At 41.8% G+C, this 19,935-nt stretch overlaps 1 protein-coding gene across 1 annotated transcript; it reads right to left on the minus strand.

Annotated features, from left to right (window-relative positions):
• Positions 1 to 1,263: 1,263 nt before the first annotated feature.
• Positions 1,264 to 18,609, minus strand: SQLE (squalene epoxidase). The gene is made up of 11 exons (XM_009935715.2): positions 17,657 to 18,609; positions 15,265 to 15,517; positions 14,797 to 14,977; positions 12,092 to 12,188; positions 8,866 to 8,979; positions 6,751 to 6,922; positions 6,370 to 6,465; positions 5,670 to 5,812; positions 4,531 to 4,627; positions 3,906 to 3,993; positions 1,264 to 3,114 (listed from the first exon to the last, which is right to left on the minus strand). Exons 1-11 carry the CDS (start codon positions 17,948 to 17,950, stop codon positions 2,922 to 2,924), a joined length of 1,728 nt encoding a protein of 575 aa, XP_009934017.1. The 5' UTR covers positions 17,951 to 18,609; the 3' UTR covers positions 1,264 to 2,921.
• Between the last annotated feature and the right edge of the window lie 1,326 nt (positions 18,610 to 19,935).

The following is a 19,935-nucleotide window of genomic DNA, read 5'->3' on the forward strand; positions in this document are numbered from 1 at the left end:
AGCACAATCTAGTCATAAATTACAAAATCCATCAGCTGATCCAGGACTAACCAAGTGCTTTCTCTTCGTTCCAGTCAAGGTGGGAGGAAAACTACCACCACTCTGCCTTCTACTTGCTTGCGCCGGAGCTAGCAGGGGCACTAAGCACACACACAGACCAAGCAAGTGTCACTCCTCACACGAAAATCCACCCTGGCATACCTGCACTAGCAGGCATTTAGAAGTTGTGATAAAAAACCCTCTCATTGCACCATATATTTTCCAGTAAAGGGTTTGTTCAAACCAAACCAAACCCTGAAAAACAGCAGACCAAGAACACTTCACCTACATGACACAAATTTCTCAAGCAAGCTCAAAGAAATGTGACGCTTGCAGGCATGAACCAACTTGCCACCGATGAACAAGCCTCCAGGCCGCCGGGCTAGCAGAGAAGGCAGCTACAGGTTCCTCTTTCGTCCCCACCACGAGCAAGCGTTCACACTCCCACACCATGTCACGAGCTACAATCTCATCGCTACGTGCTGCTGCTGCTTCTCCTGTTCCTTCTGCGCCCTCGGCCAGCCGTAGCTGTGGCTGCTCCTGGAACACAGGGGTAAGCACGGAGGCACAATGCAGGTCTCGTGCCCAGACTGCCTGCTGCCTACCTTGGTTAGCAACGTTAGAGCCCATTTTGCCTGCAGACTCCCTGCCAGCTTCACTCTTCTTACTCTGGCTCAAGAACTGCTGCTTTCGTGACTCGCCCTACAGCCTCGCTCTGTGCCCCCTAAGAAAACACCACAGCCAGGGACTACAGGACACACCTTGAAATTCTGCCCTGCGACTTTTCCGCAGCGGGGCAAAGCGCTGCTGTGCCACTGACCGGCCAGAGGAGCAGCCCAGGCAATGCTGTCAAACACTACCGGAGACTTCACTCATCAGTAATGTCAGAAGCCCACGCTCTGTGCTGCCCTGTGTCCAAATCACCTCAGTTTGTTCCAGACTTCAAAATGCGTCCTTCTTCTCGTCCTGAGGACAAGGCACGTACCCATTTCATGAGTCGTATTTTCAGGTTCCTCCTCCTTACACATATATATAAGATTTTTCTCTCCCCCACAGTAATTTCCAACAAGTGATCGTTACCCCGATCACGAAGACACTTAACCAGGCACTGGGATCAAGAAAATTAAAAAAGAGCTTAAACATGTATGTCAATTTAAGTATTTCCTAATAAATCAGAACCTAACAAAACCCATTAACCAGAGATACACAACAAAAAAAAAAGTCTACAGATATCATAACTTTTTATTTAAGTTAGCTGGGGATGTGCATTTGGCTCAGGACTGTTTATCCTTGACTTTAAAGAAACTGACTGCAAATCATATAAAAAAATAGAAAATGTAAAATTAATAATTATTTTCAAATTGTCATAAATTTTGAAAACACTTGTATAAATTCTGCAAACTTTGTATACCCTTAAAGGGGCATCATTTAGTTACCATATATAACGATACTTGAAAATATTAGTACTTTACCCTACAGTTTAAACACATATTCGTGATGCGCGTAATTTCAAGAGGGTATCAAAAGTGATAATAGTTAGAAAAATATACATACTTTTGCTTCTGGATAAGAACAGGTCATTTGAAATATCTATCAAATAAAATACTACAACAGCCTCTCCACAGATTTTTTTTCACAGGCTAACATAAAAAGTATGTTTATCTACAGCTTATGCAATCTGCCATTTTCAAAAGATATAGTCAAAGTGTTGCCAGTACAGAAAAGCGGAACCGGTTGCTGCTCTCTGAACTGCTGGCTGCACTGATGTGTGACTGTTTCGGCAAGCCACAACAGGAGAGCCACACAGCGATACACAAAGCAGTCATCAGAAAGGTAAGGAGAAATGAAAATACACAAGCACCAAGGAAAGCATACTGATAAAGATAACATCGGGAGGCATAGTGACCAACAGCAGAAGACATGAACTCTTTCATAGCATGCAGTAATTCCTAAAGGGAAAAAACCATACTCCAAGAATTAAAAGGACACTTCCGTGGTACTTGTCGTGAATTTTAGGAAGTAATATTAAAGATTACTGCCTACTGGAAATAGCCTGGACTGAATTTGTTTCCGTGGATACAGTTTGTTGCTGTGCTTCACTTTGCAGCAGTGTCAAACTTCAACTGCATGCACACTGAGCGAACCAAAACAAACCCCCAAAGTTTTTAAAAGGAAGTGAGCTAGGAAGAAAGTTTCATGTGCTTTCAGTACCTGAGTGCAATGCAGTAGCCACCATAACTCTGGTTTGATTATTACTTGTTTAAATTAATTCTGGTGTAAAGAATGATTTCAGAAGAGCAGCACGGCACTGGCAAGAGTGACTGACGTTAAAGATATGGTGACACTTCAAGATCTGAAATCTTTTGCAGTGTCCTTTTAAGTGTCAGTGGACTACTATCTTAGCTGCAACTGAAAAAGAAGAGGCAAATCCTAATGAAATAACCCAAATCAAGAATGTTCTTACAATATTTCACAGTAATGAAGAAACAGTCTATGGAACTACTCAACAGCAAAAAGCATGAAGGATAATAGCAGCATATGGTTTACAGTTTTCACTTTTCAGTTTATTAATATTAGTGGTGCACTCGGCAATGGATAAAGCAAGGAATGAAATTCTGGCAATTATCTACCACATATCAACACTTAATCACGGTCCTTGTAAACCGCTAACTCCTTTTCGAATTTTAATTGCAAAGAAAATAATATTTACATATAATATATATGTATATAACCACAAAACCAAAATGAAGTCAAATCCTTATCAAGGAAATTGCATTTTGAAGAGAAGAAAACGTAACACAATATTAAATAGTACATGTCCAAAGATTTTGAAGGCATTGTGATTTTCATGTTTTCTTCCTCCAGTTATTTCCCCCTGGATTTTAATAGACTAAACACTTAATTTCAGAGTAAATAAGTGGAAATATTATAGAGCAACTCCGGTAAAGAATAGCTCCACTACTGAAAAATGCTCGAGGCGTGGTGATCCATGACTCTGACTTAAAGCAAAAATAGACAGCATATAATGCCACAGCGAAGAAGTGGCCAATCAGTACCATTGGTTTAGGAGATAACCTGTATTAAAGACAAACAGATAAAACACGTAAATAAACAGAACCAGAAAGCACTGACAAATTTTCATTCCAGAAATAGACATCTCCACTCAAGATTACAGGCAGTCTTCCAATTTAGGCAGCCCTGGTCCTGCCGTCTCAACTGCAAATACCAGCTTGGTTGCCTTGGAGCTGCTGCACAGCCTGCACTCCTTTCTGCAGCACAGCCAGCACACACTGCTGCTTTCTCTCTGTTTCCAGTGGTCTGCATCTGCCTTTATCACCCCCCAGGGGATTATTCTCAACAGGCTTTATCAGTGTTAGCAATCAGTCCAAAAAGGGAGAAATATAAATGCACACATTCTCCCCTGTTCAAAGCAGTATGCTGTACTATGTATTCACTGGTTTCTGAGGGGTCACCGAAAACACCTTGAAAGCTGGCTGACTTCCTCGTTCCTTATGCTCTTTGATGGGAGACCTCATCCTTCGCTACTTTCAACCAGCCAAGCATGAAATGTCTCCACCAGCTCCTCTGCTAGTCTGGACCCTTCTACCTCATTCAAACTCCCATGTCACCCACATTAACTTCTCTCTAGCTTTTAGTGACATTTTTCACAAACAAGAAAGAGAGCCAGCATTTGAAGACATATCTTCTAATAAAGCTCCAACCTTTACTATAATCCTAAAAACATAGGCTCATGTGAACCATTCTCCCTGTGCAGAGCTGAGCAATCAGAAGCAAAGCAGATCCTCACAGAGGCTCACAGTACTCAACCCAGTTCACATTAACTATTACCAGCACACTGAACTTACACAGAGAGCAATCCAACAGGACCCGAGACACATTCTCCACCAAGTCTGAAGTAATGGAAACAGGCTTTCTTTAGCTGATGCAAGGAATCTACAAAATGAATTGAAATGACTCAACAAATACATTCAACACACACCAAAAAGTTTTTCAGCATACGCAACAGTGATATAAAATCCAGGGCTTTGATACTTTGGTAGCCGCTGTGCTGTTATTTTCAGCTGAATTTTGAGCTAGTTTTATTTAAGTAAAGGATAATCTTATAGAATGCCTACATATGCTTTAATACTGACACAAGAATAAGTGTTTTCACGGTGTTTTTTTTCTTTGTTGGCGGGGTTTTTGCCTGTTTTTTTTAATACTAACTCCAGACTTTCTTTCACATTACTAAAACTCCATTTACATAACACTAGAACTAAACAACTAGGTTGAGAACACAAGCTAACTCATTACAATCCTTTGATTGATATATTCTTAATATATATCAATATACACATATACATATACAGATATACGCATATATACACACAAACACATGGACATATGCTCATATACATACACATCCCCTCCCCAGGCACATTTATTTACCAAAGTGTAATCAGTCAGAAGTTATCTTTAAAATATATTTACCATCTGTGGCAGCAAAGAGCTCATAAAGTGCCTGGGCAAGAACATTGACTACGAAAGAATGAGAGTTTTTTCTTGCCCAGTAAAATGTTCTTTTTGCCTGAAAAAGCAAAAAAAAATTTCTGTCAGTAAATACAGAAGAGTCACACCCATGTGAAAATGCAGAGTGGATTTAGTGATACACTAGATCAGTTCCAAGCTAGGTCATTAAGGAACTCTCAAAACTTGTCAAACCAGTAATCTAGGTTCCTCTTACACTAAATATAGGAAAAAAAAAAAAAAAAAAAGATAGTTCCAGGGCGTGCTTCATCTCATCCTGTAGTAGGTGGCTGGGGTAGGTTAGAAACTTGAAGCATAACGCTCACCTAGTTCTCTCTGTGGACTAAGCAGAAAATAATCGAAAGTCTGGGGTGACCAGCTGATATCTGCATTTGGGCAAGGAAGTCCTGTATTGTCCTGACATTCAGGGTCCCTCCAAGCGCTTCTCGATTTTCAAATACACTTTTTGAATCATTTACTTGTACTCTATAATTATTCTAGCTGTCATTTAGCCAAATCAATATGCCTAACCTGAAAGCGGTGAACAAATAAATAAGAAACCTTCTCTACTGGTCAGAATTTTGGGTCTAAATCTCACTGAAAAAATAAAACCAGCATCAACACTGATGGTGCCAGTTCCTGAGAAGGAAGGATGTCTTCTAACTTACTACTCTGAGATTAACGCAGCAGTCAAGAGGCTAGTGGAGCATTGAGATAGGTCTTGAATCAGTACACACACTCATTATTCTCCAAGTACCCCTCACACCCATGTAATGGTCCAAACCTACCACATTTAAGATCAATCTATGTTATGAATACGGGAATATCAGGTTATACTAGCAAAACATGTCAGTCTCCTTAAGCAAAATAAGCCCAGTCAGCAAGCACAGTTTTGAATCTGCCTGTTGCCACACAGCCACAGCACTCACAAATCACAGCTCTGCTTACTGGTGAATGCCTAATATGTGATGTATCTATCCAAAGCCTTGAAAACTGCTGTGCCTCGCTAATAACTTACATGTCCCCAAGTTGCATAAAACTTAAAAGTGTGTCATTAAATTGCAGCAAAAGCTGCCTAAAAGAAGTCCAAAATAAAGCTTCACCTTAAGAATGTCAGAATCTTCATAAAGGTCTGGAATATCTTGGAGCAAACCTCTCCATATTTTAATATCATTTAAAATAACACTCATTCCTCCACCAGTTAGAGGGTGCCTTATATTAAATGCATCTCCTAACAGAAGAACACCTAGACAGGAGAGAAAAATTAATGAGATACTGCATGACCATTATGTCATCCTAGAACTCAAACCCTCTATTTAAAAAAAAAAACACCAAACTTACGAAGAATTCATTCCTACCAGAAAATAAGACGAGTAACAATGAGAAATTAAAAAAGAAAGGAAAAACAAAAAAAGGATGTCTTGGAATTAACAAGCTTAAAAAGGTCAAAATATTGTTTTCCCCATAGGTATGCATATGTGTGTGTGTCAAAGAACACAAACACACATGTTTCAAGGCAATTTCTTTTTAAGTTTTCCTTAAAAAGACCACATTTGTATGAGCTTGAGCAACTGAGTGATTTATACTTAAAAATAAAGTAGACACTGATTTGAAGGCTGGTGTCAATATAAACATTCCAGTTAAACTATGCCCAAAGCACACATTTTCAAAAAACTATTTTTCTTAGAAGAATTATGAGACAGTTGTACTGAACAACAAGCATCTATCTATGACAACAAAGCCTTAAGCCCCAGAAGTTGTTTATAATGCCTTTTTCCCCCCATTTTATTTCATAACACAAACCTTTTTTGTTAACAGCTGAAGGAGGCAAGAAGCTGGCTGGCATAGTCCTTAAACGATCATTCTGAACTGCTATTAAGAATGGTTCCTTTAAGTGATCTGCAATAACCAGATACTTTAGTTACACTACTTAAGCGTCTAAAATAATTTGGACACAACCCATTTTAAGCCCTTCTTAAAGATCCAACCCTTCTGAATTGCTAACCTCACAGACACGAGCTGAACAAACTGCTATTTGATGTGGAATCAAAGAAGGATGAACAGTTACTGAAACAGTAACTGCACATGGAAAAAGCCCACACAGTTCAATGGATTGACTGAAATGTGCCTTCTTTTGGCACATTTAATTGTGACAGTTATGGATGGAAATCTGTCTAGACTTACCAGGCAGTTGTGGATGAATGTTCTCAATCATGTATTCTTTTAAATTTTTTGGCATTTCCCCTCGAATATCAACAAGGACCCGGGTCTCAGTTGAAGAAATCCGATAGATTAGCACTGGACTAGTTTTAGCTAAAACAAGTTCAGCATAATTAGCTCTAAACTGTGGTGCATTCTTGAAAAGAAAAGAAGGGGGAGAAAGATTGAGACTGATTAATGAAAGGATATTAAACTTCAGGTATATAAAATCATTTTCTGAAATATATTGAAATAAAATCCTGTATCATTTAATTTGTGTTATTTTTCTCTTTAAATGAACAAGAGAAGTGTTTTCAAAAAGAAAATTCTGAACTTCACTGTAGTTACAATTCTTTTGGAAATACATTTCAATATTTACTGGAATATACATTAAGTTATACATTTCATTTGAATACCTCACTAATATTTAATACATGCCATTGAAAACCTGTGATGTGATCAATCTAGCAGTTTTTTGTAAGATCATTTTGTTTTCTTTTCATAAAGTGGTGTGAGGGAAATACACTAGTCTGTATAGAACTACATGGTTTTACCAGCTGAGGAAGAATCATAGGGTCCTATCTAACTAGGTCTTAAACAAGTTTCCAAAAGCAGAGAAACAGAAAGCCCTTGAGCAGTGGTAACTGGGTTAGGGACCCAAGAAGTGCTGAAGCTCCTCCTAGTCAGTGTTTCCAGTCAAGTAAAAGGTCTGTAGTTTTCACAGAATCATTAAGGTTGGAAAAGACCTCCAAGACCACTGAGTCCAACCATCTACCCAACACCACCATGCCTACTAAACCATATCCTGAAGTGCCACATCTACACGTTTTTTGAACGCCTCCAGTGATGGTGACTCCACCACCTCCCTGGGCAGCCTGTTCCAATGCCTGACCACTCTTTCAGTAAAGAAATTTCTCCTAATATCAGTCTGAATCTCCCCTGATGCAGCTTGAGGCCATTGCCTCTCATCCTATCGCTAGTTACTTGGGAGAAAAGACCAACACCCACCTCACCACAACCTCCTTTCAGGTAGTTGTAGAGAGATTCTTTCTCCCTTAATTATTTTTGTTGTTAACCCAATGGTTGTCATAGCAGCCACAGAGGGCAAGACCCAGCCAGGACTTCTACCCGAGTTCTCCAACCACCCAGCTATGAACCTATATTCCCACCTTCTCTCTTAAAAGTTTATGGGTCCTGAAGGTATACACGTGCCTGGTTACAAGGTACCCCACCTTCAGGCAGGAGAAGAGTTTGGGTATTCTTCTGGAGTATAAAACATAGGTAGTTTGGCCCACAGCTGCTAGGAGAATCTAAAACTCAAGACTTCCACTCCCGGAACAGGTGCCTTAAGTGTTGTAAAAAAATGAGTGTCACCATCTTAGCTACCGATATCTTAATGCAATCCAGTCAAAGCACCTATATATCCAGGGAAATAATTTTGCAGACTGGGTTCGAGCTCTGCAATGGTGCCTACCTCTAATCCAGAGTTCAGTGCTATACAAGATATAGCACTAATAGTGCACATAGCACTCCCATATGTGAGATGCTGATTTTTAAATTTTTTTTTAAGGAGAAAAAATGTATTTTCTATGAACTGGTCCAGTGAGTCCAGTGCTCACTTTAAACTAGCTGTGTTGAATCCTAATCCGTTTTTTTTTAAACCCTCCCTTGTTCAACTATATACTTAGGATTAAGGCTTGTACTCCACTCTTAAAACCAGAAATCTAACTTTTAACAACAATCTTCATTAAAAAAAAAAAACAACAAAGCTGGCTCACAGTTACTTACAAGTGCTTAAGGAGCTGAAAATCTGATCTGTAACTGCATCAAATGTGTTAAGTCTGACATAGCAAGTTCAGCTGTCCTAGAGCTGGGACGGAGCATGCATCAATAGTTTAAGCGTTAAAAACATAGACCAAAATTTCCAAGCACTCCTCAAAGGGACACAGAAACTGATAGAACAGCTGCATAAATATCTAAAAGCATTGTTCTGTTTGATTCTGTTGGAAAAGATAATGAACAACAACATATTCAGGGAAATTCAGACCCACAATAAGAAGCAGTAACATATTGGCACTTATAGTATTATACATAAGTTACCTTCAAAATACAACCAACAAAATGGGATGAAACAGCAACTTTGTTGGAGACCAAATTTTTTCTAAACTTCGAGAAAAGTCCATCAGCTACCACAGTAAGAGGTGCATGAAGTTCCTGTAAAGAAAAGACAAAAAAAGATACGACATTTTCAATTTTGCTTCAGAATAGTGGGAAACAACTCTCAAGCTCTCATTTCTAATTGTACATTAGATGTTCTACAAAACAATAAACATATAATAGGATCACAGACCATATTTATAACATACACATTAAGAAATACAGTACTTTTTGCCTTCCTCATATTCATATTTAATTCTACTTTCTCTAAAAGTTGATCTAACAAAATAGTCCAGCTGTTTTAGAAATGCATTCAGATAACATAGTTTAGGGGACTGTGCAGGAACTCGGACAAAAAAAACTGCTCCCTTCAGCCTACAATGCTCTTCAGGAGAAAAAAGAAAACTTTCAAAGAAGAAATTTTAAATTAAAGTGCCATCCATAAGCAACTAAACAAAAACAAACCAAAGTGTAACAAACTGAAATACAGCAAGTGTATCAAGATCGTCTCTAAAAGATCAAGCAGCGAATTCTGAGCAGTTCCTAGTATACTGGGGAACCGTTAGAACAAATAGTGTATATAGACAAAATACAACATAAAATCTGAGTAAACTGATTACGTTCAGCATGAATGTTTGCACAAATTCCTAATTTTTAACTAGCATAAGCAAATTACTCTGATTACTAAAGTATGTTTTTGAGCGTTTTACTGTTATGGTAATATAACATTATACTAGAAAGCATTTAGAGGTAGCTGCTTCCTTCTACCTACAGCTTTCTCAATGCCAGTATGTTCAGTGATTTAACTGCAAATGACCATAGATTTATACTGAGCATTAGTCCCTGGCCTTCGATAATCTCATACATTTGGCATGAGCAGAAGAAAAACAGTTTTCCTTTTAAGCTTTCAAAATGTAAGTAACAAGGCAAAAAAATTACACCCTGTTTCATTAGTACTCCTGGATAGAAGCATCTGGTGAGCCAGTATGTGAAAGAGTCCCTCTACAAGCAGCTCTCTCCTGCATAAGATGGACTCAGTCACTTGTGTCACACAATCCTTACATCTCTTGCTGTGTGAAGGGAAGTCGGACAAAAACAGATGAGAGTAGAGCCGAGAAAAATAATATATATTTATGATATTTGATCTTATAGAAGTGAGCTCCTGAGTAGAGCTAACAAAACCTCTTTCTTATGGATTCCTGTCTCAGATGATTGCAAGCTCTAATTATTTCTGCAATTAGAGCAAAGTCACCTACCCACAATTTTTCCACAGTCAATATACTAAGACCTTTACTCTATTCAGTCACCTGGTTTTTATAAATTTTATAAGTTGACTTTTAGCATACTGGCTAATTTGAACCTAATTTAAGAGAATAAAAATCTCAAAGGTAATGTGGCAGACAACAGGGACGGAGAGAACAGAAAAACGCAGACACGCTTTTTTTATGAAAGCAGGCTAAGGAATGTAAACAGGCTTTAGTTTTGGTTTTGGTTTTTTGTTTTTGTTTTTTTTCCCAGAGTGGTTTCCCAGCTGTAAGAAGTCACAGGTAGGGAAACACAGTTAAGAAATGTTTAGTGGAAATTTCTTACACTAGATTTCTGAAATTGAATGAAATCTAGGCCAGCAAATGAAACAGCTCTTTCCAGTCACAGAACTTCAGCATTCAGAGCAAAACATGAATTTATTTATCCCCATTATACCGACAGGAAACTCAAAGCCTTAAGAATAACAGATATGCTCTCAGGAAAGACGCAGGCTAAAACATTCCTCACCCTACTGCTGGTCAAGTAAGTCACACTTAAAATTACAACAACATCTATACATATGTAACACTTAAAAACAAATCTCAAAGCAAAACATGCACTATCCTCCTCTACCCCCCAGACAAAACAAAACAAAAAAGCCTTCTACATTATTGGATGATAAAGCCAATTGGATTTGGGGAAAAAAACCCAAACCAAACCACCTCATCTCCCCAGAAACCTCCTCCTCTCCAAACTCCCTATCTTGCCAGTACCCATGTGTGATTCAACGGCTTACTCTACTAGAGTGGATTTCCTAATATGGTTTTATTCATTTTACATGATATGAGAGACAGGACTTGAAACTCCCCCTTACTCCAGCTACCTCAAGAGGGGTCAAGGATGTTGTTTCCACTCAGCTCTCCTAAAGCTTCCTACTTACAGCACTTTGCCATGAAGTGGGCTGAAATGCCATTTGCCTGAGCAAGGTCTAAAACCAACTCTCCTACATCTTGGGCAAGTACTTTTAAAAGGCTGTCTTATATATGGTTTTATACCACCATTTCCATTTCTAAATGACCTAAAGATGAAAAATTTTGTTAGTAATGCTCAGAGCAGGATCTTCCAACTACTCAGGAACCTTCTCCATCTTGAAACGGAGGGCAGCAGAGCGTAGGCAGGAGATTCTCATCTTCCTCACCACAGCACACTCGAACGCATTGGCTATGCAACTTTAGGCAGCAAAGGAATTTTAAAGTCAACAAAGAAGATTACAAATTTGGCTTTTCTAGGGAATACGCAGCATATCCATAATTTCAGCACATAGGTTCTACCTAGACTGGTCTTTCTTAAACTTTTTATTGTAAGTGCCCATAGTTCATAGCATTTAGCCAGCAGTTTAGCATTAGTTGAGGCAAAGAAGATTGATCAAATCAGTGATGCAATTAAAATACGCCAGAACTCTTTCTGTGATCCAAGAAATGACTGGACAGAGTTATCTCTATGAATAGGCACCTATCTTCTTATTTTCAGACACCTCAGTCAACGGTTGAAATATACATGGAAATGTAGACCATTACGCACAGGTAAAGCACAAATCTTAATATATTGTTTTTTTCCACCAGTAAGTCCCAGAGATTTTAAACTCCAGAAATATGAATATTGAAATAAACAATGAACTGAATTCTCCAGAGACACTAAAAGCAGAAGCTGCACAAGAAGTTTTGACAAGAATTCCCACACACCAGTACTGTATCCACTAGAAAGTAATCTCCCTCTATTAAAGCTTTCACGTTCTTAATAATTGCATTATTGCCGTACCAGTGCTCCAAAACAGATGTTTTTTATAATATTTTGTGTATATATATAAACCAACCCTTGATTTTCTCAATAGTTCAACAAAGATTGTAACAGAAAACTGTCTTACCTTAGTGTCTCCAGTTTCTTTGTCCTTGTACTGAACACCCACAACACAGTCATCTTCCTCAAGCAACTGTAACACAGTCCCCTCAATGAATTTTGCACTAAAATAAAACAGAGGTGTTAGAACAGCATGGGAGAGGATTAATGCTGCCAACATTTCAAGGCACGAAACACAGAAGGAAAACCAGATTTTCACTAATCTTGTCTCTGCCAACACAAACAGTTTGTTCAGATTTTACAAAGATGTGTCCTTGACCACTGTCAGAAGCCACATTAAATGCCAGAAAGTGCTTGTCATTAATTTCAGTTCAACACTACTGTTTGGTCTGATACCTGAAAATATTCTAAAACTGCAGTGCTTATCTTAAGCACCATACCACTCAGCAGAATCCCCAGTTGTGCTTCAGGTGCTCCATGGCCGTGTGAGGGATGCAGAGAAGAGCCTGACACCTAATAATGCTCAGAAATCAGGCAGCCGACTGAGTCATCCCTGCTAAATGGTGGGAAACACGCTGACAGCGTGGGTGAGACCTAACTCCAAGCAGAATTCGGGAGGAAGATCCAAAGTAGCACTTCAACACTTAACATGTACACTAGATAGAAGTGAGGTAACTAATTCTCAGAGTAGTCCAAAATAATCTAACCTGTTTAGGACACAGACATCTAGCTTTTCACCTCAGGAATTCAGGACATGTTTTTTTCTTTTTTTTTTTTTTTTATTGCTATTTATGCTTTTAAAGCTCTGCTAATGCTTACGTTCAGAGTTTGAACCGAGCAGCCCTTACTTCTACCTCCCAACCAGAGCTATCTGGGATTCACAAATTAGATATCTGTAAACTTGTATCCCTTCCTGGGTCTGAGCTGTTAGACCTGATCCCAGCTGTTCAAACTTCGCAGCTCAAAATGGACACTCTCTCTCCCCCGCAAATATTTTCACATCCAGATGGAATTCCACAATTTGGAGAAATGAGCTAATACCACAGCTTGATATGTTAGGCCCTCAGAGGGAACATGAGCAACTGAATTCATGTATTTTCTACGTGTCAGCCCGCACAGAAATCTCAGAGCAGATCGTGACTGGCTTAATTTGCCAGGCAACACGCAGGTTGGCTGTATTAAAATATGAATGGTTATGTGTAAGCACACTAACAGAAACTTCAACAGCAAGGGAGTTCAGCAACCTGTCAGGTTAACAAGACATGAATCAGAGTTCTGCGGATCCTACTGGCTTTTAAATTTCTTTTATAGTTGTCATTTCATCTGAGTGCTCACTTCATTTCTGGTTCTCACTCCCTATAAAAATGATGAAGTAATGATGCCTTACCTCTTTCCTCTGCAAAATTAATTTTACTCATCCAAAATAAATTCGTATTGCCTAGTACTTCTAAAGAGGATGTATTAATCAGTAATAATTATCATCTGTATTTTCACAAGTTATGAGATGAAAAACAAAGCTTCATGGCACTAATAAGAGATTTTGATCTCTCCTACACCTTAATTTAACATGCAGTTTCTATGCTACAATTAAAATGGACGGCAAATACACACAAAATGAACATTAAAGACTGTGTGGAAAAAGGGAAAACAATTGAATACCAGTCACAACATTAGCTTTTGGAAGTTTCTCCTTCGAAGACTGTGTACAGCTACTGGAGTTTTCCCAACAAGTTGAGCAAACAGGTGCCCAAATTTCACTGAACTTGAACCCTCAACAAGGAGGCTTTAGCTTTTATAGCTAGTAAACATGGTTGTCATTAATTTTAACTGTACTACAGAGCTGCTGTCTTTAGTGCTACTTTCAGTAATTCATAACAAATATGATAGGAGAAAGAAATTTTCCAATTCAGAATAATGATATGTAAGGTAAAAAGATGACAATGCCATGTTTCCCTTGTAAACATTATTTAAGGGGAAAAAGAAGACAAAACGAAAAAACACCCCACAGAAAACAGCACCTAGAATCTATTGTTTCAATAAAAGTTTCCTTCTCATGTCTTGTATAAAAGAAAAAAAATCAGCTAAAGAGGAAATACTAAACACTGATTTTTATTTCGTTAGGAAGAGAAGGTGTCTTGAAGATTCTGAAAAACAGAAGTCAATAAGCAGAAAGAGCTATTTCCATTTAGTGCTCCTTTCTAGTTATTTTACTTGACTTCTTGTAATCAGAAAAAGCAGAACAACATGCAAATGTAAAAGATGCTTGATTTCTGGCATCACAGATAACATTGGTGCAAGAAATACATGTCCCTGCTCACTGCAGGAAGGTTGGACTAGCTGAACTTTAAAAGTCCCTCCCAACCCAAACCACTCTATGAGTATACGACATTATACTAGATTTGCCACTCATTTCTTGACCAAAGAAGTTCTACGCACTGCTCACTGAGAAGTCGTCACTTTTTCTGGTAAAATGCCAAACCCAAGAAACAGTAGAAGAGAATCAACTCTTTACCCTTGAACTGTTCTCTCACACGCATGGGCCAGTACCTTGCCTAATATTTAAAGCCTATATTCCTGTAGTTTAATGTATGATGTATACTCAACTCATGAACCTGTCTACAGAAATCAAAGTAACTACAGCTGTTACTTTCAGTTTTCTTCACTGCAGCCCTCTGTGTTGGGACAAAGTGAGATGGTTAAGGAATCTCACAGATGCTGGGAAGAGCTGATGAATCTCTGGATCGCAACTGTGCCATTCACAAGGTGACTCACTTGGGCTCTGCCATAGCTGCCCTTCGGAGACCCATGATGAACTGGCCATGATGAAAAGATCTTCCACTCGCCACGCGGCCATCCTCAGATGTCGGATAAGGAATTTCAACCTCTGAGTTGCTCTCTATGTCATGAATTATGTAACCATTTACTATTTGTGAATCAATATCTTCTACGGTATCTGCAAAATATAAGCCAACAGGTGAGTTAAGAAAAGTCTTTAAGAAAGCTTAATTATGTATGAAAAGTGTTTCTTTACATACAGTCCAATTTTCTTAATCAAAACACATGCTGAAGGACAAATATTTTCAAAATGGCAGAGTGGAAATACTCAAGCAATTTTAATTCAAATATTAAGCGTAGATACGTATTTCTTCATTTTCCCTGTAGGTATGCTTTTTCTAAAAACATAATTGAGTGTCGTAACTGTTGTGTTATAGATATATTTACGTTTTGAAATCCACTCACCTTCAAGACCCAAGTCTCTAAGGGCATTAAAACCTCCAGGCTGCAACAATTCTCCAACTATCCTGTCAGGTTCTTTCAGATCCCTCTCTATCACAGTCACCTTTCTTCCATCCCTCGAGAGCACCGTGGCCAAGGAAGAACCAAGGACGCCCGATCCCACAATGATAATTTCTGGGTCGTATTGGGGCGATGATGTTGCATTTGGAGCAGTCTCTGTCAGATACACATCTGACAAGTTTACTTCTCTTTTACCCTTTAGAAAAGAGAGCCAACAAAGTCACATGTGCCAATGTATCTGTACAATAACCTTGTCAGGTACAAGTCCAAACCTGACTTTGGACTAGTTCTACTTTGACCCAGGGGACTGAGAGTGCATTGGTAGCTAGAAAGCATCTTCCAGTTTTGTGTTGTCCAAAATCAAACCAGTTGTACTCTACAATGCAACAAAAAAACAACAAGCAGAGAAAACAAAAAACAACACCCTTCCAAACAAAACCAAAATAATTGCTTAAAACTGCCTCACTGATCAAAGGCAAAGCACTAACACAGTCTCAGAGAGACTGCACGTCAAGGTCCTAGAAAAAGCAGCAAGTCAAGGCTGTCCCATATTCTTGCTCTATAAGGTAATGCACCAATGCCTTCATCCCAGTGAGCCACTACTACATGGGAGCCTTAGCAGTTTACAATTAAAAAGTTATCACTGGAAAAGGTATTTCTCTTTAATTTTACTTTAAGTGAACCTACCTACCAAAATAACAGCTTATAGTAACAGCATAGAAAAGTGTCAGCAGAAGAAGCAACCTGGAAAATGTTATAAAGAAGTGGTTCTGAAATGAAAACTCATCAGACAGTCCAAAGTATAAGCAAAATTACCACTCACCTACATTTAAAACTGTTCAGAACTGACATACATCAGCTTACGTATCAGTTAACATATAAACTGGTACTTGAAGACCAGCTATGTGATAGTATCTTCCCGACAGCATCTAATCAAATGCATTTCAAAGTGAAAAAAAGTTGAAAGCGCAATTCCAGTGCAAACCTGCAAGTCATTTCTCCAGCTGCTAGAATAGAGTCCAATTCACTCTTTCACAAATGCCTCAGCACTACAGTGCTGACACTGGTAAAAATACCACTGCATCAGTGAAATAAATGCCGCCCAGAACAACACTGACACCAGGATTTCTAGTGGCATAGTGTCCTGTTTATATCTACAATGCAGCAAGGGTGTGCAAAACTAACTATCTGAAATCAGGTAATACAAGAAATTGGGGTAAGGGCAGGCTTTACCAGAAAAAAACAAAATAAAAATCCCGAATCTTTGACTTGCAGCCAAAAATAGTTTCAAGTTCTTTTGTGCAAGGGGTCAGTGCCCAGCACACAGGAAACTAGCCAAATAGTGCCAACCCACAGATGTACTGAATTTGCACGTCCAGTCAGAAGTCTTGGATGGCAGGACTCCAGCTAAGCTCCAGTCACCAACTACAGCTCTCTCCACTGTCTCACAGCAAGTCTCACGCTGCCCTCAGTGGAACAGACCGATCATCTGAGCTCAGGTCCTGTAGCTATTGTAAGAGCAATAGTTCAGCAATAATTCTAAATAACTCCATCAACAGTTGGCTAAATGAAGTTCTGTGTTTTATACAGAACTATTAGGAAGCTGATCACAGAACCACAAGATGGCTGAGGATGGAAGGGACCTCTGGAGGTCCTCTAGTCCAAAGCTTCCCCCCCAAGCGGGGTGAGTCAGAGCAGGCTGCCCAGGACCATGCCCAGTTAGGTTTTGAGTATGTCCAAATATGGAGACTCCACCACCTCTCTTGGCAACCTGTGCCAGTGCTCGGTCACCCTCACAGTAAAAAAACCTGTTTCCCGAGATCCAGAGGGAACCTCCTGTGTTTCAGTCTGTTCCCGTCGCTTATGGTCCCCTCAGTGGGCACCTCTGTAAAGAGCCAGGCTCCATTCTCTTTGCACCCTCCCTTCATGTCTTTATATACACTGATGAGATCTCCCTGAGCCTTGTCTTCTCCAGGCTGGACAGTCCCAGCCTTTCCTCATAGGAGAGATGCTCCAGTCCTTCATCTCCACAACAGACTGGCAACTGAAGAAGTTTTTCTGCTAGTATAATAATCCTTTACTACAATTCTTTCTTTAAATACTTCCACTCGATTCAACTCTACAAAACCCCTGGTCTATCACTTGAATAAGTCTCACTGTCTCTTTTGCCACCCAAAACTAACACCAAACATGACAAATCAGATGTCCAGCATCTACAGACAAACTGTCTCCAACCGTTCTTAGCTCCTTTCCCTCACCAGGGCAGAGGGTCAGTGGCCAGAGGGAAGAGCAGGAGAACATCGCGCGCCGCGTACCACGTCTGAATTGAACCTACCTTTCTGGATTTGGGTTGTTCGACTTGTTGAGATCCTGGGGTGGGTTTGGCCCAGAAGAAGCCAACAAGCGGTAAAGCTGAGAGAACATCAGAGAGCATCCTCAGGTGGGTCTTCCGCCGCTGCTGCTGCTGCTGCTGCTTGGGCCCCCTGAAGTGGTACCTGTACGACAGCAGCAACCCGAGGGAGAAGAACACCAACACGGAGAGCAGCACCTCCTTATTAGCGTAGATCGTGAGGTCTCCACACTTCTTGTACACGTAGATGAAGGAGGCGATACCCAGGAAGGTCCACATCGTGAGGGGACTGGGCGCTGCTCCTGGCTGCTTCCTCCAAAGCTCTCCAACCGACGGATGCGGCCCAAAGCGGGTTTCAGCACGAGGTATGAAAAACACACGCACAGAAAGACCAAGCCTTCCTTCGCGACGAAAGGGATGGAGAGCTCAACGGGAAAAAACCGAGGAGCTCCACAAAACCCTGCAGAGGAGGAAGCCCCACCTCGCCGGGCCGCCACAGGAGCCCAGAGGCAGGCTCCACAACGGCCAGAAAACCCCAGTACAAAACGCCTTCTTCAAAACCACCGAGCCCCGCGCAGCGCCCCAAGGAAACGCCCGACGCCGGAGCTCGTCCCCGCCGCGGCCGGGGGCTTCCCACCCCTCCGCCGCGCCCAGCCCCGCCTCGGCTGCCGGGACGGAGGCCGCTCCCTCGGCGGCGATGCGGTCGGAGCCTCCACGCCCGCTGACTGAGGCGAGGGCGCTGCGAGGGGGCTGCCCCCGTGACGCACCGGGCGGAGGAAGAAGGCTCACGCCCCGGGGGGGGGGGGGGGGGTGCGGCTGATGCTCTGCCTGCTCCTGTCAGGGCCCCCCCGCAGGCACCTCACGGAGGGAGGATGCGGAGCTCCCGCCACCGCCTCCTCCCGCCCCGGCGCCGCCTCACAGCCAGCGCCCCCGAGGGGGGGAGCGGGCGGGGCTATGCTAATGAGAAAAGGCCTCCGCCTCCGTCTGGGTACCGCGCGCCCCGTGCCTCAGCGGGATCCGGCCAATCGGCGGTGCTATGCCGAGATGGCGCTATGGTCAGCCGCCCAATCCGAGCGGGACGAAGGCGGGGCTTGCGCCCGCCGGGCTCCTAGGGCGATGTGACGACGGGCGGAGGGCGGGGCGGGAGCGCTGCGGTTGCCATGGTGACGGGATGAGGGGCGGCTCCTCGACGCGGCGGGCCGCCGCTCCCGCTGCCCGCGCCGCTGCCCGACGGGGCGGCGGGGAGGCCGAGGGCAGCGGGCGGGAGCCGGCGGGCAGCCCCGGCGCAGACGGCGGCAGCGCGGTCTCCCGTGCTCGGTTCGGCGCCTGCCCGGCTGCGGAGGGCGGGAGGCTGAGGGCAAACAGCTCGAAGGAGGAGGGGGCGGCAGCGGTGGTCCCCGCGCGGGTCAGCCCTGAGGCCCCGTCCTGCAGCCTGAGGAGATCTGAAACCGTTTTCCAAGGTGGAGGCGCGAGAGTAGGGCTGCAGGACAGGCAGTGGGGCAGCGGCCGGCTGGCAGCCGCTCAGCCGCAAACAGGGCCCAGGAATGCAAAACCCGTGGGAGAAATGTGGTAAAGAAATGTGGAAAGGTAAAAAAAGAGCCTGCTGTGCCCCAGCTTTACCGGTGGGAAGGGGAATCTGGAGATGTGCTTTGCTGAGGTGATTTGTATGGCTGGACAAAACCAACAAAACAGCAATAATCGTTTTTTAGCATTGAGCTCCTCCGTGGCACACACCTGTGGTGCTCCCTTTTCTCTGAGAGGGGACCATTCTTGGGCTATGGACTTGTCGCAGCACAACAATATTGAACATGTCTGCTGCCAGATAATGATACCTAAAAGTGGTGATGCTGTGGAACACGTCAGGACCCCGCTCCAGGGAGAACTGGTAAAGAAATGAGCAAAACCAATCACATGCAAATGGAGATGGGACCCTTGCAGTAGTAAAATGGAGTGGATTTTGAAGAGGGGGAAAAAATAGTGGTTTCTAATGCAATAAAAAGAAGATTGAAAACAAATGGGTCATCTTGAATGAATACAGGCAAAACCAGGAGCCACTAAGAGACGAGGGTTTGGTTTGTTCAGCAGATCAGTCAGTTTCAGCTAAAAGTAAAGCTCCTGTGAGCTAAAGAGTTCAAGTACAGGTTTTTCTATATGGTAAAGACACGAGTCTCATCCAGTCATGATGGTCAGTGATGAAATGAACTGTGGTGCAGCAGAGGCATCCAGGCATCTCCACCTGTAAAAATGTGTTCATAGCAGGAGCT

The sequence above is a fragment of the Opisthocomus hoazin genome, chromosome 3 (assembly GCF_030867145.1).
Source record: "Opisthocomus hoazin isolate bOpiHoa1 chromosome 3, bOpiHoa1.hap1, whole genome shotgun sequence".
In the NCBI taxonomy this organism is placed as follows: domain Eukaryota; kingdom Metazoa; phylum Chordata; class Aves; order Opisthocomiformes; family Opisthocomidae; genus Opisthocomus; species Opisthocomus hoazin.

Excerpts from the sequence above, each read along its gene's own strand:
- SQLE (XM_009935715.2), bottom strand. The coding sequence starts at position 17,950 with ATGTGGACCTTCCTGGGTATCGCCTCCTTCATCTACGTGTACAAGAAG. Across the intron at positions 12,189-14,796 it reads GCAGCTATGGCAGAGCCCAA|TGCAAAATTCATTGAGGGGA; the intron begins GTGAGTCACCTT and ends GTTTTATTTTAG. Across the intron at positions 4,628-5,669 it reads AAGATTCTGACATTCTTAAG|GCAAAAAGAACATTTTACTG; the intron begins GTGAAGCTTTAT and ends TTGCTTTTTCAG.